The following is a 23,237-nucleotide window of genomic DNA, read 5'->3' as shown; positions in this document are numbered from 1 at the left end:
GTCTTTTTATGCCCATGACTGACTCTGCATCTTTTCAAGACTTTATTTAAACAGAACACATAAAATTGAAATTCAATGATAACATTGGAGTACTATAGAAAAGCAAAATACCATGATTAATTACATTTTAAAATGCTAATCCACACCACAAAAATTTAAAATTAATATGATTAATGAAACTGTCAAAACTAGTAAATGCCCATGACTAATTCATATGTGGGAAGTCATCGTACTCCAAACAAAGTCCAGAAAGCCAAGTGTAAAAAGTCATAAGTATGTATCTTTTTTTGCAGCACATTTTGTGAATGGAAAGCAGTTGTAAAATGCTCCTTATTATAAATAGCTTTTTATGTCTTATTTGGTTCAACTCCTACTCAGTGAAGGATAACTGGTCTGTCCGAAAGAGAGAGAGAGAGAGATCGAGATCGAGAGAGATCTTTAGAGAAATTCTTATACTTCACCGGAACGTGTAGCTCTCATCATCATACTCCAACTCGTCCTCGTTCTCTCCCAGCTGTCCGTACCGAAACTTCCTGTACACGGTGCCATCCTGGCCCATATAAACAATGTCTTCATCATCATCATCCTCCTCCTCCTTACTCCCTGAGTGACGTTCAGTCATGTCAACCAACTGAGCCTCCTGGAACCGACCGCCAGAGGAGCTGGCGCGACTTCTGTAGCCGCCGAGTCTGTTGCCGGAGCCCAGCTTCTCGTAGCCGCGGGGAGTGATGTCTGGGGGCGCTCTCTTGGAGCGGGAGTGCCTGATGAGGAAGACGACAGCCACCAGTCCCAGCACCAACAGGATGCAGGAGATAATGAAAATTGCCAGGTTACCTCCGGCCTCCTCATTCCTAAAGGCGAAGTTGGTGCTCAGGATGCACTCTCCTAGAAACCCACAAAGACAGGAAGTTTAGACACATTAAAACATTTCTTAGAGCTACAAAAAGACTGCCAGCCGAGAGTCCGAAAGCGATCGATATTATTTCCAGTTAACAGTCTCCCTAAAACGATGCTAGAATTGAACATCAAAAGGAACACTACTCATTGCAGTAAAAATGCAAATATGACATCATCCATATGACATTTTAAAGCCCCTAAAAGAAATGCTCACGTTAAATATTAATGACTAAGTTAGGCAATAATCCGTTAAAAATACAAACTTTTAAAAAGGTATTATTTTGTGTGGGTCAGATTTGATTACAGTGGCCTGTCAACCCACCAACTGTTATCACATTGTGATTCAAATGTTGACACATTGTTTGTGCACAATAGTACATGACATCACATTTTTCTAACCAAGTCCCGCCCACTTCAAACCAGTGAGAGGAATCTTAATGTGAAATAATCCATGTTCTTACTTTGAGCATCGGGTCCTACAAAAACAATCTTCTCCATTTTCAAAGTGAATAAAAAAACTGAGAAAATACGTTTTCAAGTAACAAGTTGCAACATTGATTGTTCGAGATAAATAATAAAAGCAAGTAGGGTTATTGCATTAATAGTGCAGCAATTTACAAAGCATTTCTAATTATCTTTTGTCATAGTACCACCATAACCAATTTCATCATAATTTGTTATTTGTCAGATTTATATAATTGTATGCAAATACTGAAACCGTCACTGGAAGTAGAATATTTTTGCCGGTTTGGGACTGTTGGTCAGACAAAACATGCAACTTAAAGATATCAGTGAGCTATGGGAAATTATGATGGGCATTTTTAGCTGTTCTGACATTTTATAGACTGAGTGAGTAGTGAGTAAGCAATCTGAATGTCAGTGTTGACAAAGTTTATCCAGAAAATAACACCTGACACTTCAAACCCAGTCGTGCCTCTCCATCCTCCTCCATTTTCTTACAATAAGCAAGACCGACCTACAGCCTACCTCGAGTCTCGGTGCAGTTACAACAGTCCTGCTGCTGTGTTGTGGCAGCTGCCTCATCATCATCATCATCCTCCTCCTCCTCCTCCTCCTCCTCCTCCTCCTCATGGCGGCAACAGAGCAAACAGCGCCCTCCAGCTTCTAAGATGGCCTGAGTAGGACACTTGGTGCAGTTGGCTGGACCGGGCCCCCAACACGCCATACAGGAGCTGTCACAGCCTTCACAAATGTGGCCTGAACCCTGATAAGTGGCAAGAGAGAGGACTGAAAAGACTACAGCATGCATTTTACATCACAACTACTGATTCTTTACCTCCAAAGATATGCAGGACTTTCATTACTAAAAAGGACTGAACATAAGTTCTGCATTGCCTCTCAGTTTAATCAATTAATATGCATCTACATGCCAAACACTTTCAGTCAGTTGCCTCACAGCACAAGCCAGGAGATTTATTTTGAACACGGTAATAATTTTCACTCTGCCGTTTTGAGATTTCCACTGGTGCAGTACTAAAAGAATTGTCTGACTTACATTATATGATACCTGGGGCCAAAACATTCACCATTATTTGGGTGAAGCAGGGTAAAGTTTTTTTTTTTTTTTAAATAAAAAGATGTTAATATTTGTCAAATAAAACCTAAAAACAGTGTGGTTACCTTTATTACAGGATACAGGCCTATGTCGCACATGGACTCACACATGCCATCTGAGTGCAGGTATCCAGGGTAGCATGATTCACAGGACTGGGAATCTCTTCCTGCAGATACACGACAACTTAAAGGGTAAGTCAGGGGATATTCTGGATTTTTCCTATTGTCAACAAAGCCCAAGAAAATATAAGAACCAACAATGAATTGATCCTATGAACAAGTATTATCTGTGTAGCCAAAGCCTAAGCAATGTAGTTTATTTTCAGTCAATTCCACATACACTGTCCTGCTGCTGGAAATATTAATATTGGACGCTTATACCTGAGCATGTTCTGCAGCTGGTGTGGCAGGGCTCACAGGTCCTGTGCACCGCGTCGTGGTAGTATCCCTGAGGGCACGAGGGGAGGCAACGGCCTTCTTTCCGCAAGTAGATAAGACCCAGAGCACAGCTCAGGCAGCTGTCCTCCCCGCCCCCGATACACTCTCCGCAACTCGGGTCACACTTCTCACACACCCTTGAGCCCGTGTTTCCATAGTGACTGATCGGATAGATGGTGAGAAAAGTTATGATAGATAAGATTCAATTAAAAGGAGATGAGATTAGAGTTTTGTTTATCCTCAAAGGAAATTCCTTTCCACAGCCACTCAGTCACATACAGATAATACACAACTTTAACTACTCAGACATGACTGACCAAGACACCATGACAGGAACAAAGTCATAACAAAACACTTAAGTGAGACACAGGTTCTGCATTATAAATTCAAAGTGATATATACGTTTGTTTGTTTTTTGCTATATGCTGCATTGCTTCCATAAAGGTCTGAAAGTATGTAGGGTTGGCCGAGGAATAAATAGGCTTTGGATCCCTTTTGTGTTTTCTCTTGAGTATTGCACATAACGCACATCAATTTAACGGCACATTAATTTAACTCTCTCAATCACCGCACCCCAAATAAAATCAAGTCTAATTAGCATTTTACGGGCCACATGAAGGGCTATTTAAATCTCAGGCTAAATGAGCTTCCATCTCTAAACTGCAGCCCTGTCCAGCTAACTGAAGAAAAGCAATGGTTTAGTGTCCACAATGACATTATGGGACTAGCCCGATTTTTTATTAATGACAACTCTGTGTGACCGCACTTAATGTGATGGATGAGCGACGCAGCTGGACGGTGAGCAGGTTAAACTACCTGTGCTGGCAGGTCTCCACACACTCTTTGCCCTCTCGAAATAGGTGGGTTTTACAGGCGAGACACTCGTGGCTGTGCTTTCCAACGCAGGACTGACAGGAAGGGTGGCATAGTTCACATTTCTGCCCCGACTCATCCTCATAGTAGCCTGTGGGGCATTTCTCCACACAGGTGCCATCTGTACCAACAAACACACATTATCATGAAGCTGTACAAACAAGTAACCGATGGTTGCAGAGCATTTTAGCAGATTTAAGAGAATTCATGAGCAAAGACCAAACATACTGAGCAGGAGATGTCTCTGGTTGCAGCTTAGGCACTGAGTTTTGCCGGGACCTGAACACCGGTGGCAATATTTGTGACACGGATGGCATTTCCCATCCTGGTCTGCGTACTGCTGAGGCGAGCAGTTGCTGCTCGATGACACACAATGGCTGTAGCCCTCTAGCCTCTGACCCTCTCTGCAGCTGGCGCAGGAGCCAGCGTGGGGCCCAAAGCAGGTTAGGCAAGATGCATCACATTCTGGAAATACATGTGAAAAAGTAACTCAGTCAAAGGATTCACACCTTTACTGAAGCACATTTGTATGCAGGAATACACTTTATCTGATCTGGTTTTCACCTATTGGATTCTCAAAGAGTGATCTGTGAAAACAGCAGCCTGCAGACTTTTTTTTTTAACTTTGGATAAAAAATAAACCTTAAACCTCACCGTGCTGGCAGCTACTGTATGTAGCAACAAAAGTGGGCATCGCCTACATTTTCCTAGGAGAAACTAACCATCCTCTGTGTTGTGGGATAACAAAAACCAAAGTGCCTCTTTCTCTAGGGAACTGTCTTTGACATCGCTGTTCTGTTTTCAAGTTTGACAGCTGCCTGTTGTCTGAAAAGCTTTGCTATTTTAGTCTGAGCTAAAGTCAGGAAACACACTCAGGCATAGTAGAGAATATAATTGAGAAAATGCATGAAGGACGCTAGGACAGAAAATGTTTCATCAGTAAGGAGAAAACAAAGTTTCAGGAGAAATGGAGTCTCTGCATTTGTCATACCTAAAAAGGACAGGAGTACTGAATGTATATTACAAAATAAGTAAAGTAATATTAAAATAAATGGGTTTTGATCAGATGAGTGCATGTTTTTGCTTGTGCTCTATGCAACTCAGCATTTTAGTTACCAAAACTCTGAAACGGGCAGATAAACGTGCTGTATGTTTTCTGTTGTACCTTTACATTCTCCTGTTATAGAGTCTCTGTAGGTATGGGAGGGGCAGGCTTCCAAACATGCCCCATCGTGCAGAGTGGCCTCTGGGTCTATACAGACATCACAGTCATTGTTGGTCGGACCATCACACAAAGTGCAGTCAGGGTGGCATTGCAAACACTCCCTTTGCTCTTTGTCCTCAAAGAACCTCTCAGGACAGTCTGGCACACACAGGCCCTCGTGGAGAAAGTGATACTCCTCACAGCCTGCACAAAGAACAGCTTTTAGCACTGCATGGAAGAGCAATTTAGTACAACTCAGTAAATCTATACTAAGTAACCTAACGTCTTGGAGAGGATTGCAAGAGGAAAAAAGTCATCTCTCTGTCAGGCATCGATTTCATTTGAGCAAAAAGTGACAAGACATGACAGAAAAATAGACTTGAGACAGATGAGTCAAATGGTGTGTGTAAACAGTACATGGAGTAAAAAAACATACTGATATTCATCTAGACAGAATGCATTTAGTGGAGAACAAGACCATGAGTTACAGCAAGAGGTCAGTATGTTCAGATTAACAATGCTAATGCTGGTGATGATTAGCAGGTATAATGTTTATCATGTTTACCATCTTAGTTTAGCATGTTAGTATGCAAAGTAGAGCTGAGGCTGATGGGAAAGTCATTAGTTTGCAGGCATTTGGTTGCCATCCAAGGTAGCAGACAAGTTTTGATAGGCCTACAGGAAAAGTTAAGGGATCACCAGTTATTAGAATTATAATTGATCCTGTGTGGGACATGTCTGTACTAAATTTCATGACAATACTTACAGTATAATAGCTGTGAGTTATTTCACTAAAAAACAAAAATGTCAACCTAATGGTGGTGCTAAAGGAAAAGTCAGAGGATTACAAAGCAATTATGATACACTGTCTGGGAACCATGAATACATGCACAAAATGTCATGGCAAGCCATCTGACAATGTTGAGATATTTTAGTTTGGATCAAAGTGGTGGACCGTCAGGCACACTGACCGACAATAACCGCTTTCTGGTAATGATAACACCATCCAAAGTCGACTATAGTGAGGTTAAAGCACATTCTGCATTAGTCTGAACGAGTTGTAACAGCTGAATCTGTCCCTATTTGCATCGTGTTTCAGTACCTGTGCACTGCCCGAGCGGGTTGCACTCCTGGCAGGCTGAGGGGCAGTGTTGGCACTCCCCGTCCCGGACAGTGTGCGCTAGAGGACACTCCTCCACACACTGGTGCTTGTGTAGGAGGAGAGGTTCTTCACAGCCCAGGCAGTGGGTGGCGTTCTTCCCACAGGACGCACAGCCCGCTGCACAGCTACGACACACCTGGCCGGCAGGATAACCCCTGACAGAAGCCAAGCAGACATCAGTAAACACACATGACCAGTACACTGGGCTCATTATGCATGTATACTTTTGCATTTGCATCCTTGTCCATATCAGTTTAACCATGCTGCATAATGGACATAAATTAGATGCATCACTAACCAATGCACTACTTTCAAATTCCTACTTTACGGCAAGTATTAACACTATTGTTGTGTTAAGAGTCTCTTAATTGATCGGCTTTCCTTGTAATATGTATCAAACTGGATTACACACACATATACATATATATACATACATACATACATATATATACATATATATACACACAATATATATATATATATATATATATATATCTCTCTCTTTTTCACTATGTGAAAAAAAATATTAAATATGCTGTGATGAATGTGTGTGTGCTGCTGGGGTAAACAAGATGACTGACAAATCATCCAGACAATCATGTAACACTTAAGTATTGCTCAAAAAGCTGCATTAAAGTAAAATAAAAAAATAAAGCCCTCATGGCCAAAAAGCTAAAATGGTCATCTCAGGGCTAATGGAGCTTCAAGGACCTCTTCAGCAAGGACGAGATATTCTTTCAAACTCAAGGATGTCACAATTTAATGCCACATTAACATCAAGTAGGATACGTCAAAACCATGGCCATGTTCTCCTGCAATTTTATTTTGGCTCTTCGGAGATCGTGCCTCAAACACATGGCCTGTTGTTAACAAAAGATGAGATTTACCATGATTTTGGCAGCAGGGTTAATTCCCCCACAGTATTTCCCAAAAGAGAATAATCAATTTCCAGATGCTGAAGCACACTTGTGTCCCAGTGTGGATAAACATACACATTTATGTTTATATATTTGATAGGATTGACCTCTACCTGACACACTGTTGGACACACTGTCCAGCCTGCAGGAATAACTGAGCTTTACGAGGGCTCTGACAGCGGGTGCAGTGCTGAGCATCCACACACTGCAAACAGCCTGGAGGGCAGACCTCACAAACACCGCTTAGCCGACTTGCAAAGAAGCCTCCCGGGCACTTTGACACACATGTTTGCTGTGTAGTCAGAAACCGCCCTGTAGGAGGAAGAAAGAGTAAACCTCATCACTGCACTGCGAAATAGCTGGATATGCTGTGGTGTAACCAGATCTGAAAGTATTCAAACCAATAATCTATGCAAGTGACTGACAGACCTTTTGCACATGTTGTACACTGATTCTTCTCTTCTCCAGAGCAGGACTCACAGGATGTGTGGCAGTCTTCACATGCTCCGTCATCTGAAGGGGAAACAACACAGTGAACATGATAGAGCCACAGAGGGAAACCAATCCCTGATCCAGGACCACTATAGTACAAATCACTGTCTAGCTAACAGCTGGAGCTCGAACATTTTAGTCAGATAGTGGAAGGCCATCTGCTAGGGGAGTCAATCTTCACTGGTCTCACGATTCGATGACCCTATCAACGATTGGAAATCACAATGCGTCACCTCCTCAATATTATTTTTTATATATATATATATATATATATATATATATATATATATATATATATATATATATATATATATATATATATATATATATATATATATAGCTACACATGGTTTTTAATCAACAAATTCAAGCAGTCAGATATATATATGAACTCCCTTTTTTATTGTATCTGCTCTTTAAAAAGACACTTAATGTAGCGGACTCTGAACAAAGCAGACAACAGACATAAGGCAAAAACAAAAATCAGCACCCGGAAAATCAACAAGTAGCATCTGTAGGAAATAAATCGATTATGGTCTGTCACTGCATCGATGCTGAATCATCCAGGTCCGCATCACGACGCATCGATGATTAATTTAACCTCCGTCCTATCTGCTTAGCGACTTGCAGTACATATAGGTTGAAAACAATGGTTGCTGCAAGATATACAGTACTGCTAGTAGTCTAATTTATATAGACTATCATTCGACATTTTGGGAAATACATGTATCTGCTTTCATATCAAGAATGACATTAGAAGATTGACACCACTCTCATGTTGGTATGCTAAATATGAAGCTAGAGCCAGCAGGCGGTAAGCTAGCTTAACATAACAACTGGAAGCAGGGGGAAACATCTAGACTGGCTCTGTCCAAAGTTTTTAAAGTCTGCCTACCAACACCTTTAAATTGTACTTATTAACATGTTATGTCTCATTTGTTCAACCCTTCAGAAAGCGTGTTTCCCAAAATGTCTTCCAATAATGGCGTTAAGAAAAAAAAACTAAGTTACTTAAACCTACTCTTAAATCAACAGGCCATTCCACAAAAGTCCAATTGCGTCCTGCAACATTCTCACACCACTACTACGTATTAAAAGTTTAGATTAAATTTGTTTAGAATGGCTTTTAATACGTAGTCGTGATGTGACAATTTCCCTCTCCTGTTTTTATGTAACCTTTTCTGATTTTACCGTTTTCTATGTTTCATTCTTTTTATTGTATGATATGTTGTTTTATTCTTGGTTCCTGATGTAAAGCACTTTGGATACCTGCTGGTTGCTATAAAGTGCTATATAAATAACTGTTGATTGAAATAAATGTTGATTGATTCCAAATGTTGTGTGAAGGGGCTTTAATTTGTGGTTTTGTAGCTGCCATGACTTAAAGTTTAAGAATAACTTCACTTGTGTGTGTTCATTTTCAACCTTTGTATTGACCTATGTACTTTTACCAGAGTTACTTTAGTTCCTATAATTAAAATGTCTTGCCTCGCACTAATTACCATATGTTGTTTTAAGGTCTGCCCAACTAATTCTTGGGGGGGAACTAAATGTTCAGCATATACAATCAATTATTTTAAAGTCTGTATCCAGCCGACGTTCAGTAGTTCTGCCCGTTTCCAGTACTTAAGTTGGTTCGGGGTTCAGGGACGGTGGCACACAGACCAATTACCCTCCAAGATTTCTTTTCTGCCCCTGTGAAAGTGTCCAAATCCCTGATTCATTATTAGCAGACAGTTGGATTAGTGGAATACGTAAGTATAAGTCTCACCGCTGCGAAAGGTCTTAATGGGACAGACCTCATGGTCAGAGAGACACTCTCCATTTTCCAGCATCTTTCCCTCCTCACACGACAGACAGTCATCGTCCTCCGGGCCGCCACATGTCTCACAGGCTGAGTGACACTCCTCACAGTCATTGGTGTCTTCGTCGCCATAGAAACCATCAGGACACACTGAAACACAACTCCCCTCTGGGAAACGTTTTTTTTTTTTTCAATATACATTGTATGAAGCCTACAACTCACTATTTTAGGTACTTGTACTATACTTAAAGGGGAACTCCCAATACCGATTCAAGGCTTTTTACAGATCCTGTGTCAAAATCAAGTTTTATTACTTTTAATAGATCAGTTGATATCACGCTTACATGGTGCATGCTGTTAAAAAAAAAAAAAAAAAAAGGGGTGTGTAATCAAAACATCTCAAACTAACTTGGGTGGGTAGATTTAGGAACCACAGCCATTTTGCTGGTGGGTTAATCTTGCCCTGGCCATAGTTACTAGTCACTTTGAGAGATTAATACTTAAAAAATTAATGATCATCTCGTAAAATATGATGCATTAAATTAGTCAACATAAAGTAGTTAAAATTAGTTTGACCTGCTTACAAGCTTAAACATCAGTTCTCATAAAATATAGTAAACATGATAATATAACTGTAAGGGGCCTTTGGGCATGTTGATCACTTTTGATACTCGATAATGCATCTTATTTCAGAAAAAAATATTGTACTTTTTTACTCCACTACATTTATCTGACAGCTATAATTACTAGTACATTTGAATATTAAAAGTTTACATACAAAAGATTTGATTATCTCATGAAATATAATGCATTGTTTAAGATTAAACTACCCAACAGTATATACAATTAAAAACCAACTAGAAAAGTAAAATGCTACTTACACATTAATGCATCAGTAATAATAATCCAACATATTATAAAACTTTCAATACAAGATTTTTACTTGTAATAGAGTATTTTTATATTGCAGTATTGATGTTTTCAGTAAAGGATCTGAATACTTCCTCCGCCAAGAAATGTAAATAATGCTTCATGCCTTGGCCAAGTGGGGCAGTTCTACCTGATAAGAAGAGGTCGGTCTCACACCAGTAGCACTCATGTTCATCACAGCTCACGCAGTTGTCATCACATGGAACGCAGGTCATCTCCTCTTCCACCACGCTGTACGTCTTAGCCGGGCAGTTTCTGTAGCAGCCATCCTGAAAACTGTTAACAAAAGCAGCAGTCTATACCTGTGACTGACTGACAGACAGACAGACAGACAGACACCAAAAAGGGCTCTTTTCATTCTAGTGTAGCAGTAAACTGAAAGGCAGAGCGAGTGCAGAGAGGTGAGATCACACATGGCGACAGTGAGGCACACAGCCTTACTTGTAAAAGCCCTCAGTGCAGGAAAGGCAATGCCTGGGGTTATCTGTTGAAAGCAGACAAAAAAAACTCAGCTCTCGTTTTAACAGGAACTACCAGGAGAAACCCTTGAACGTGGCCGGCAACACACTGAACAGGAGAGCTCGGTCTCCTGTAGGCAACGTTCATTTAGGGGAAACTTTATGGCTACTGAGCCGTGACTTACACAAGACACACTTCCTGCAGCCCTCCTCACAGGCCATACACTCGTCGTAATCTGGATCCTCCACCTCCCCTGGGAAAAAAAGGAAAAGAGTGTGAAAGAAAGATATAGGGAAAGAAAAGAGGGTGAGAGAGCGAAGGGACAGGTGCGAGACTAAGCTTTTCAAGGTCCTCTTTGACACTGTGTAGCATGACATAAGAAAACCAGCTCATACAAAATGCTGTTACCTTCTCCACACTCCAGCTTAACACACACTCCATCTGAGACGTAGTAGGAAGAGTTACAATTGAGGCAGTGGGTGGGGCTCGAGCAGAGCCGGCAGTGGTCCGAACAAGCCTCACAGCTCCTCTCCTCAGTGTGGTAGAAGGCCTCAGGACAGGCGTCCACACACAGGCCTTTATACAGGTAACGCTCCAGTCCAAACTTATCTGGAGGAAAACAATCATGGTTAAAAGAAGTATGATGTTGAAATTCCTGGTCATGCATACGTTTGGTTTGCCATAGCCATTTGGATTTTAGTGTAACGTTGGTAAAATACATGGACTCGTTAAGTACAGAGTATGTGTTATTCTATGGAGCAATGCACACAAATTTTAGCTTACCATTCACCTACATAAGTGTAGTTCTTAAATCGGCTCTCTTTATTTTACTCACTGTACTGCAAAACAGGTCTCCAAGTCACATTTTAGCACACAAATGTCTTTGTTTATTATAATAATAATAAATTAATATAGTCCTGCTAGTTATTTTTACAGAAGGGTAAACTGTCTGTTCATTTGCATAATTAGGTAAAAATGCATTTTGATTTATATGTTTTAGGAGGCTCTGCTTTGCGTGCATGTACCAAGTGATTTTGAGACCATTACAGTGACTGGAAAGGGAGAAAAACCGTACCATTTTCTGTTTCGCATGTTAGCAACAGATAAACATGATCAACAATATGTGGCATTATGGACAGCAGACTGATATATTAATCAGTCAATTGTTTGTCACTCTCTCACACACACACACAAACAGTGTGATTCATGTGTTCAGTCCTTACCAGTGTCACAGCTGGTACAGTTGGCAGACCCTGCATCCACACAGGTGGCACAGGTGTGGTCACACAGGTGACACTGGCCACCTGACTGGTACTTGCCCTTGGCACACTCCGCCACGCAGCGGCCTGCATCTAGAGCCCTGCAGCCGACAACAACATCAGAACCACTTTTTTCAGCTGCAACACCACAAAATCAACAGCTTTGAATTATGTCTATGCAAATGAGCTAAACTCATTTTTATCCCAGCATGTAACATATGGCAGAGTTACACAGATAAAGCGGAGTGTGTTGACACAGTGAGAAGAGAGGGAGGGGTGGGGATGGTCGCTTAAACTTGGAGGTAATGAGGGATTTTTTAGACACCAGCGCTGATTATTTGAAATTGTTGATAACCAATTCATCTGCTGATGAGCAATATCTCAGCAACACTAATCTATTCCCAACATTCCATACAGTAAAAATTATTATTATTGAAAATTATTTACAACCTAGAACATAATACTTAAAATTTTGATTTTGAAATTTTTGACTTTTTAAGGCCTGCAGGAACCCTGCTATTCGACATACTACAAACTGACATTTATCACATTTTTATTGATTTACTATACTATGACTTTTTTTGACATATACTGATTTTTTTCGACATACTAAGCATGCTAAGTGGTGCATACTCCACTGCATGGTGGGTCAGTGGTTCGCACGGTTACACCAAGAACTATTAAAGTAGGCAGTGCAGATGTTGACCCCTGGTTCAATCCTCAGTCAAAGCTGTTCCTTTTTGTGTGGAATTTGCATGTTCTTCCAGACTTTCTTTGACATACTATGCTATGACTGTTTTCAACATATTCTATTTGGCTGCATGGTGGCTGAGTGGTTAGAACGGTTGCACCAAGAACTATTAAATAGGCAGTGCAGATGTTGACTCCTGGTTCAATCCTCAGTCAAAGCTGTGCCTTTTTGTGTGGAATGTGCATGTTCTTCTAGACTTTTTGACATACTATGCTATGACATTTTTTATCACTTTTTTCGACATACTATACTATGACTGTTTTCAACATATTCTGTTTGGTTGCATGATGGCTGAGTGGTTAGCACAGTTACACCAAGAACTATTAAGTAGGCAGTTGACCCCTGGTTCGATCCTCAATCCAGGCTGTACCTTTTGTGTGGAATTTGCATGTTCTTCCAGACTTTCTTTCACATACTATGCTAGGACTTTATCAGTTTTTTCGACATATTATACGTTGACTTTTTTCGAAATACTATGCTATGACTTTTTTCAACATTCTATGCTATGACTGTTTTCAATGTCTTCTATTTGGCTGCATGGTAGCACGGTTCAAACAAGCACCACTAAGTAGACAGTGCAGACGTTGACCCCTGGTTTGATCCCCAGTCCAGGCTGGGACTTTGTGTGGAATGTTCTTCCAGACTTTCTTTGAAAAACTATACTATGACTTTTTTCGACATACTATACGATGACATTTATCACTTTTTTTCGACAGTTTACTGTGACTTTCATAATTTTTTGACTTACTACACTATGACATTTTTCGACATACTATATTGTGACATTCAACATACAATACCATGACTTTTTTTGACATACATACTTTTTTAGTTTTTTTTTGACACACTATAGTATGAACTTTTTTCGACATACTATACTCTTAATTTTTTTTTCTCCAGTTTTTTTCTACATACTATACTATGACTGTTTTCGACATACTATGCTATGACTTTTTTTTGACATTCTATACTTTTTTCGGCATACTATACAATTACTTTTTTAATCACTGTTAGGAGTATTTACTAGTACTGTAGAGAACAGTCATCTTAAAAGAATGGCTGTTCTTGGGTAAAATCACACACATAGTGATAGACACACATACAGAGCACTGACATTTGAGGATGTGGAGGAAGTTAGACTGGGTTGAAATAGTTTGAATTCCTCCTAAAGTAACCTGACATCCTTGTAAACAAGTAAACAATACCCGGAGGGAAGGGAGAGCAGGAAATGTCTTTTCATTGGATGGATCGAGTGCCAAGAGACTAGGACCAGTCTGTGCGCCAACAAGGAAGCGTCAGAGTCTAAACCACAGCTGCCTCCCGCCTTAGTAATAATCACAATAGCTTGCACATTTTCATATATTGAGCTATGACTTTTGAACTGCATTCTTTTTGGGGCGAGAAGAGAGAGAAACAGCAAAATCCGCTGACTGTGGATTCTCAAACCAGAAAGATCCTTGTATACAAGTTTCTATTATTCTTCCAGCTTTAATAAAGCACCTTGAATAAAAGAAGTTGTTTGTCTTCTGTCCTAACTGACCAAGTAGACCGCGTCATCACTTTTTGACATACTATTCTATGACTTTTTCGACATACTATACTTATTTCAACATACTATGCTATGACATTTTTATCACTTTTTTCCGATATACTATGACTTTTTTCGACATGCCATCACTTTTTTCGTACATACTATGACTTTTTTCAACATAGTATGCTATGACGACATTTTCAACATACTATACTATGGCTTTTTTTCCAACATACCATGCTAAGACATTTATCACTTTGATATACTGTACTAAGACTTTTCGCTTTTTTCAACATACTCTAGCATGACTTTTTAAATCACTTTTTTTTTCTCGATATACTATGACATTTGACATTACTATGACTTTTTCACTTTTTTCCACATACTATGACTTTTTTCCGCTATTTGACATAATATACAATGACTTTTTTCGGCATTATATACTATGACTTTTATCATAATTTTTTTGACATACTATGCTATGACTTTTTTTTGGACAAACATATGTCATTTATCACTTTTTTTCAAAATACTACTATGACTTTTATCCGCTTTTTCGACAAACCATACCATGAAGTTTTTTATTATCACTTTTTTTGGAAATACTATGATTTTTTCTGCTTTTTTGACATAGTATGACTTTTTTCGGCATACTATACTATGACTTTTTCTACATACTCTAGCATGACTTTTTTCGACATACTATGACTTTCGAAATACTATGCTATGACATTTTTTATCACTTATTTTCGATATACTATGACTTTTTTCTACATACTCTAACATGACTTTTTCCATCACTTTGTTCGACATACTATACTATGACTTTCGACATACTATGACTTTTTTCGACATACTATGCTATGATATTTTTAATCACATTTTTTGACATACTATACTGGACTTTGAGATTTTATACAATGACTTTTTCACTTTTTCTAGATACTAGAACTTTTTTCGACATACTCCGACATTGTTTATCACATTTCTTCAATATATATATAGTTTTTTCAATATACTATACTATGAATTTTTGCTGCTTTTTTTGACATACTATGCTAGGACTTTATTCATCACTTATTTGACATACTATACCATGACCTTTTCCACTTTTTTCGACATACTATGACTTTTTCGAAATACTATGCTATGACATTTTTTTAAATCACTTTTTTCCGATATACTGACTTTTTTCAACAAACTGACTTGTATGGTATGACATTTTGTAATCACTTTGATTATTGTACTATTATTTTTTTCCAGTTTTTTCTACATACTATGACTTTCACTTTTTTTGACATGCTATACTATTACTTTTTTTGACGTACTATCCTATTACTTTTTTCACTTTATTTTAGGGCTGTCAGCATTAACGCGTTAATCGCGATGCGATTAGGGGCCGAGCATAACGCATAATTTTTTTTTTTAATTGCATGCCGCCATTTATTAATTTATTTTACACTTCACTCAGCTTTGCGTCGTGCCTAACAGGCTACTATTTTGACCCTTTGCCGCACCTTTACTTATCATCAAGCTGCCATACTTCCTTGTAACACATCCTACTGCTGCAGGTATGATGGAGAAAGACAGCAGCAACACAATTCTCAATGGCTCTTTTTATTTTCCAAAACTCCCGGACGGCTCAGAAGTCGAAAGCCATATGCACATTGTGTAAAGCCAAATTAAAATATCACCGAAGCACGTCAAGCTTGAGCTACCACCTACGAGCTACGCATAGTACAGTTAACGTGGCTGGAGAGTGCTACTAGTTGCCGACCTGTGGATGAAACCAAATCCAAAAAAATTACTACAGCTCTTGCGAAATGGGTGGCAACTAACTGCAGACCTGTCAGCATCGTAGAAGACTCAGGTCTTAAAGACGTACTACGGTTGGCATGTTCTGATCCTTCTCATACATTGCCGTTGAGGGGGACAGTAGTTTCACGCATACACAGCCTGTACGACACGACATCACAGTAACTTTCTTTGCATTCATTTGATTCCCAATCAAGATACACTGGTAAGAATTGCTTTCCATTGTTAATATGTACTTAAAAACAGTTCTGAAATGCAAAATAATAGAATTTTAATCATGTGATAAAACATGCAATTAATCACGATTAACTATAGACATTCAGCAATTAAAAAAAATAATCATCATTTGACAGCCCTACTTTTGATATACTATGACTTTCACTTTTTTCGACATACTATGACATTTTACGACTTTTTTCATCACTTTTTACATAGTATACTATGACATTTTTTATCACTTTTTAATAGATAAACTGACTTTTTTCGACATGCTAAACTATGACTATCCCTTTTTTCGAAATACTATACTATGACTTTTTTCGACATGCCATACTATGACTTTTTTCAACACACTATACTATGACTTTTTTTTATCACTTTTTAATCAATAAACTATGACTTTTTTCGACATGCTAAACTATGACTTTATCACCTTTTTGGACATACTTCACAATGACTTTTTTCGACATACTATGACTTTTATCGACATACTATACCATGACTTTTTTCGAAATACTATGCTATGACTTTTTCCCACTTTTTTCGGCAAACTGCATCATGACTTTCTATATATATATATATATATATATATATATATATATATATATATATATATATATATATATATATATATATATATATAAAAAATCTCATGTGTAGTTGTGTATTTATAACAATACATGTCTCGTGTGTGTGTGTGTCCGGAGTGCGTTTACACCTGTACTTGTGATACGATCACTCAGGATTTTAATACCAGGTCAAAATGGGGCCTCTCTCTCCATATGTATATGTTTATATGTCTCTCTGTCAATATGTCTGTCTGCTGTAAAAAAAAAAATAGTGGCGCAAATAGGCAAAATATTTGAACCCCTATCATTTCTTACTCTTTATTTTGCATCCTTCAACCCTTTCCCACTTTAGCTATTTATACTGCTGCAGCTGCTTTCCGTGCTTAATCAAGTCTTATTTACGAATTCCTATTAATTCAGTCTTAAAAATGTTCCACATCTTTCATTCATTGTAAATTCTTTTTGTACTTGAATGAAAATATTGAACACTGCCGATTGAGATTTCCTAATTTGACCCACCCATTTCCCTTTTACCAACTCATTCATAACTCTAAGTTAATTCTTCATCCAAATTAAAGCCGGCAATTCAGTTTAGCATCAGCTTTTATAAAAGCCTTCATGCAAGATTGGTATTATTCGACTTATTAGAACCATTTCCACTTTTCCCTACAACTTCACCTTCTTACACATTTTAACCAGCATTTTAGTGTAGCGACAGCTTTTAAAAAAAACCTTAATATTCCACTTTTGTTCAATACATTATTATTATTATTATTCTTCATTTCAATTAAAGTCATTCTAATTAAACCTTTCCCACTTTTCCAACTACTCTCACTTCTTCACCTTCTTCTTATGCAATTATGCCAGCAATCCAGTTTAACTGTAACAATTTGGCTTTTCAGCATTTAAGTCTTTTCTGCAGGAAATGCATTTTCTAGTATTATTTGATCCTCCACATCATGGTGAAGTGCCATTTTGTATTCAAGAAACAGTGACATGTATCAATTTCCCCTCTGACCCTGAATCTAAAGACTAACTCACCGTGAAGAAGCACAGCTGATGCAGTCTTCTCTTTGTGGCCCTGTGCACTTCAGACACGTTGCATCACATGTGTGGCACTTTCCGTTACTGTCCTGGTACTCTTCTGATAGACATGGACCAAAAGAACGATGCTGACTCATATGACTGAATGTAATCATTACACATGTATACATTTACCACACTGTAAAAAAAATATATATATATATATAAAAAATGTCCATAAAATAGCCTTTATAATCTCATTAAACATTAGCAGCAGTTGTGAACATATTACATTTATTTAGTTAAAGGAAATAGTTGTATTTGAGAAGTTAAAGAAGTAAGAACTAAATATGTTAAGTTTGCTTTCTATGTATCTAGCAGCAGTAAAGCCAACATGTAATAGAGGAAGAAGATGGTTGACTGACCGTCTGTGCACTCAGTGTTAACAACACACGCTCCCTCCAGCAGGCTGTGACCGCTGGAACAGCTGCTGCAGTTACCCCGGCTCGGCCCCACACAGGTGAGACAGCTGGCGTCACACCTGAGGAGGAGAGCACAGAGACTGAACACATGCGCACACAGACACACATACTGACCACAAAAAACAGAGGGGAAAAAAGCCCATATAGGCACACAACTACAAACAGCATGAGAACGAGCACAAACACACAGAAGCCAGCCACCAAAATAAGGCCTGCAATCAGCAGATAAACAAACCACCCACACCTGAACACACACCAGTGAGCTCACCTCCTACATATCCTGTGCCCATCAGCTATCTCTGGGTTTGGCTCTGTGGCGTAGAAGCCAGCACTGCAGGAGGGCACGCACCTCCACTCCTCCATCAAGTAACCCTCTGCACATTGGTTGCATGCCGCAACACCTGCACCTGATGTTGCAGAAACAAAAATGTTTTTAAATGATAGAAAGACACAGAAGAGTACTGCAAACAATTCCACGTCATGCATTTTAATAACATTTAAAGTTTTTATGCAGTTGATTACTTTTGACCTGTGCTCTCACCTGCACAGGTAGCGCAGGCCTCATGACAGGGCTTGCATCTGCCTTCCTGCTTGTCGAGGTAAAATCCTGCCACGCAGCTCTGCTGGCACCGATTTCCCTGCAGACTGGAGAGGGCGGATAAAGCATGTGGCACCGTGACACACACAACCAATCATGAGACACCATGAAGATGACTCATTGCCTTTAGACTGTAGACTCAGTTTTCCAACCCACAGCACACCACCACAAGTACTCAAAGAACTGAGTCAGTGAACACAGTATTCTGGAAACTTCTAGCTCAAAAATATGGTTACATTTGACAGGGACGTTTTGTTTTCTTGTGACAATACTGCAAAAATGGAAATCATGATAAATGATGAATCTTTTGGAGCGGTGTATGGATAAGGAAAGGGTAACATTCTTTTGAGTACAGAGTTAAAAACATTGTAGCTTTTTCTAATTGTTATGATGCTGCAGAGTGTGTGCGCACAAGGAGAATCAGTATTCTCAGCGGCTGGAAGAGAAAGAGCAGTGAGCAGTTAATTCAAGCACCATCAGAGAATTTATCTCACCTTGTGTCCGGTTTGCATTCTTTGCAGATGCTGTAGGAGGTGCACTTCAAGCAGTTCTCACTGCACTTTCTGCACATATTTGCATCTGTGGGGAAATCAAACAATACACATGGAATACACATCAGAGCGATTAATCAATCTTACTCACACACCCCTCAACTGCAGTTACATCAACTGACTATTCATTAGCAGGCTCATATGCAACCGTCTGCAGCTCTTTGGAAAACCATGGACCCTTAAAAGGTTCACTGGGGAGGAGGTTCTTTCTGCATTCTTAAGTATAATTACAAAATATGCAACAAAACACAATTCATAATAGCAGTTTTAAGGCCAAAAATCCAACCGTGGTCAAGGTAGAAGCTGTCCCCACAGGCGGCTGTGCAGGTACTGGCCCCCTCAGTCAGGTGATGACCAGGTTGACAGGAAGTGCACTGGTCACTACGACTCCCAGTGCAGCTCTCGCAGGGGGAGTAGCACCTCTTACAACGCCGGCGGTCGCCCCAGAAACCCCTGGGACACTCTGATACGCACATCCTATTGGAACGACACGGACCAAAGCACATAGAGGACACCAGGTGTCATTCTCTAAATGAGTAGGAGTGAATGACAGTCTGGGTTCATTTTCACCATCATAATGTGAAATCATGGTCACTTAAGAATTTGGAATAATGTATAAACACGTGGACTAAATAGTAGCTGCTTATTTACCTTTGCAATACTGTATGTGTGAGCCATATGCTCTGCAGCAGCATCACCACATACTGTACACTGCATTCTGGATCTACAAACTGTACTCATGCTAACCTTGTGTTGTTCTTGAACTTGAGATAAAAGTGTAAACACGTAACACACTGCTGTGGGCTGGGCCCCTCACAACCATCGTCACTGCATTCTGGGTCGCAGGGTCCTGGAAGGGCAAATGCTCGCAAAGTCACTGCACAGTCATAGCAACAACAGAGAGGTTATTTAGATTGCCGATATACTGTAGTTCCATATTTACATTAAAAAAAAACAAAAAAAAACAACTACCTAACCAACAAACTAGCTGCTGTCTGAGAGGTCTGAACTAGAACAAGGGCAACTTAATATCAGCTGAGTACATGACTCACCACTGTATTCTTCAGTGAGGTCACCATCCATCGGCATCCCAGCTGATCGGGCTCGCTCACGATGTCTGGGATATGGCTGCTCTGCGGTGCCATAAATCACCAGGGACCACTCCTTTAGCATCCCTATTTAATAACAACAGAGAAACAGGAAGAGAGCAAGATAAGAGGCCTGTCCCGGGAGGCCTGCGCTGTATTTTAGCTGCTATTCTAGTTAAACTTTAATGTCCGTTTCATAATACTGTGATGTTACAAAGAGGAAGAGCAGACCTAGTTCAGTGTTGTCTCTCATCTGAGAGGAAGTATCCTGGATTTTCAAAGTCCATTCCCCTGCTGCCTGCTCCCCCCAGCTGTGAGTTGTCATGAAATCCCAGTTCTGAAATCCCTCGGTGGAGGCGTCAAAAGGCCTACAGCAAAACATTACTATACATAATCATGATAATACTACCAACACCACCAACGCTACAACTACTACTACTATTGGGGATGCTGCTGCCAATTCCACTAGTACTGCTGCTACCATTGCATCTACTACTACAGTACGTCTACTACTATATCCATCGTTAATATAAAAATATTGATTAGATCAGCTTCAAATAGAGTACTTGAAAAATGCACATATTTTACTTTTCCCCCCAATGCGTTATCAACACATGTGTCTGTCTTGTTGCTGTATTTTTGGCATTACAGTTTTCAAGAAATTAATTTTGCCCATCTTTCTCAGACACCAGTTCCCCAGTTCTCTGCTGCTATGTTCCAGTAGTGTTTGCCAAAATCAATTTCCCCCCATAATTTGACAAGGTGTCAAACTGAAGAATTTAACTGTGGAGAATTATGGTGTGCTTTTAAAGCAGTTATATGCTCTGCTTTAAAAAAAGAAGGTATTGCCCATACATTAATGCATGTAGAAACCATGGGGTGAAGCTATAGGGAGAGGGTGATGATGTATTTGCCACACAGTCCGTCACTGAGCGTTTATCGGCAGTGCTGCCTGGAAGGCTCTAGGATTAGGCAATGGTTATGGTTAGGGTTAAGGTTAGGGTTAGGTGCCTTGAAGTCAACGGTTGTAGCGCTGCCTGGAAGGAGACGTTGGGGGCTTAAAACACCATCGAGCTGATTGAGCTTTGATCTTAGTTACCTGTTAGCTAGCAGCTGCGACACAGTGCCTGAAGGTGACATGAGCGTAATGGAAAGGTCGCCACGACGACTGTGAGTGATGGTTACACGGACAACGACATGCTCCACATAAACAACGTGCTGCTGGGGCTTGCTGGAGCAGCCCGTACTCTCATACACAGACGTCAGCGCCGAGCCTGGATGAATAGTTCTGTCATAAGATGGAGATGGGAAAAGAATGAAGACACAGAGAGTGGCAGAGATAAAAGAGGAGACAGAAAACAGGAAGCACAAGACAAAGTTACAAGGAAAGAGCAGTAAAAATAAAAAATGTGCGAGAATCAATGCAAGAGAAATCCATGTGAGAACTGAGACAGAAATAGATAAAGTGTGATAAAAGAGGAGGAATCAAGGGAAGCCCTGACTCAAAGCAAAGATGTCTTGCAGTGCAGTTGGTGTGATACCTGCTCAGCTGGATGGGTGCCTCCTCCACACACTCATGCTGTGAGGGGACTTGTTTCCAATGCTTGGCCTCGTTCACCATGCTTTCAGCATCCAGCAGGCCAAAGCCATACAGGTGGCTCACTGACACAGACAGACACAGACACACACACACACACACATAAGCTGGGGCAGAAAAGGCGCTGTAGCTTATAAAAAACATCACGCACTCCAGGGACTTTGTAGGCGTTTATTACTCCCCTGCTCACAGTATCTCATTAGTTTGTTTGCTCGCTGCTTGATAGTTTCCCTAAAAAGAGCTGAGAGAACATTTACCGAAATATGCTTATCAAGCTTCTTTGCTCATCTTCTTTATTATAAGTTTTGAGAGGATTCAAAATACATCATGTAATTATTAATTTTCTTCAAACTACTTTGCAAATACTGAAGAAAAAAAACTGTGTGGAATTATAAATTTAGCAGACGTCCAATGGGAATACCTTTGTATCCGGCTCCATTAACGCGCCAGTCAGGAGCAAGAAGTTGCTGAGGTTTTGATGTTCGGGCAATAATGTGCTGCACATCCCTCCAGGTTAGTAAAGGGCTGAGAAAAGGTCAGAGGAAAAAAACAAAAACATACTCTCATCACCTGATCAAACCAATTAACGGTGCCTGCATATATGGGTTTTGTGTACGTATGTGGGAGAGCTGCTTACTTGGCTTCCAAAGTGAGAGCGATGATGCCTGCAGCCATGGAGGAGGAGATTGACATCTCTGATTTAGCCCAACTGCAGCTCTGTTGTGGACCCAACGTTACCTGTCCACGACACCAGATCTTTTTAGCTTTTCAACATTTAAAAAGGTGCTGTAGGTAGGATTGTGAAGATCCAGGACTTAGCCAAAGAATTTGAACATCTACAACTTCTCAGTCCCTCCCCCGTTTCTTCTAAAGCCCAAACTGTCTCCTAAGCCCCTCCCCCTACGAGGGAGGGTGAATGTGTGTGCATGAGCAATGATTAACCCTGATTGGTGCATCTGAACAGGGAGCCGTGGATTTTTGCAAATCGCACTACAGGCTGTAG

General features: G+C 39.9%; 1 protein-coding gene across 1 annotated transcript in view; it reads right to left on the bottom strand.

Moving 5' to 3' along the window:
* Positions 1-19: 19 nt before the first annotated feature.
* pcsk5a (proprotein convertase subtilisin/kexin type 5a) overlaps positions 20-23,237 on the bottom strand; it is a 36,058-nt gene continuing 12,840 nt past the window's right edge. The window contains 29 exon segments of the mRNA XM_078271930.1: positions 20-885; positions 1,885-2,122; positions 2,539-2,639; positions 2,854-3,071; positions 3,727-3,904; positions 4,012-4,248; positions 4,949-5,191; positions 6,090-6,304; positions 7,180-7,378; positions 7,496-7,579; positions 9,330-9,530; positions 10,423-10,568; positions 10,734-10,776; positions 10,936-11,004; positions 11,160-11,360; positions 11,975-12,111; positions 17,937-18,039; positions 18,344-18,459; positions 18,669-18,807; positions 18,942-19,045; positions 19,493-19,577; positions 19,836-20,026; positions 20,297-20,399; positions 20,602-20,724; positions 20,869-21,005; positions 21,737-21,925; positions 22,179-22,299; positions 22,656-22,759; positions 22,872-22,972. Of these exon segments, the coding sequence (XP_078128056.1) occupies positions 458-885; positions 1,885-2,122; positions 2,539-2,639; positions 2,854-3,071; positions 3,727-3,904; positions 4,012-4,248; positions 4,949-5,191; positions 6,090-6,304; positions 7,180-7,378; positions 7,496-7,579; positions 9,330-9,530; positions 10,423-10,568; positions 10,734-10,776; positions 10,936-11,004; positions 11,160-11,360; positions 11,975-12,111; positions 17,937-18,039; positions 18,344-18,459; positions 18,669-18,807; positions 18,942-19,045; positions 19,493-19,577; positions 19,836-20,026; positions 20,297-20,399; positions 20,602-20,724; positions 20,869-21,005; positions 21,737-21,925; positions 22,179-22,299; positions 22,656-22,759; positions 22,872-22,972 (4,554 nt within the window). The 3' untranslated portion in view covers positions 20-457.

This window comes from Sander vitreus, chromosome 16 (assembly GCF_031162955.1).
Source record: "Sander vitreus isolate 19-12246 chromosome 16, sanVit1, whole genome shotgun sequence".
Lineage (NCBI taxonomy): Eukaryota > Metazoa > Chordata > Actinopteri > Perciformes > Percidae > Sander > Sander vitreus.
The sequence above is the reverse complement of the archived record's forward strand: the minus strand, read 5'-3'. Positions and strand labels throughout refer to the sequence as shown.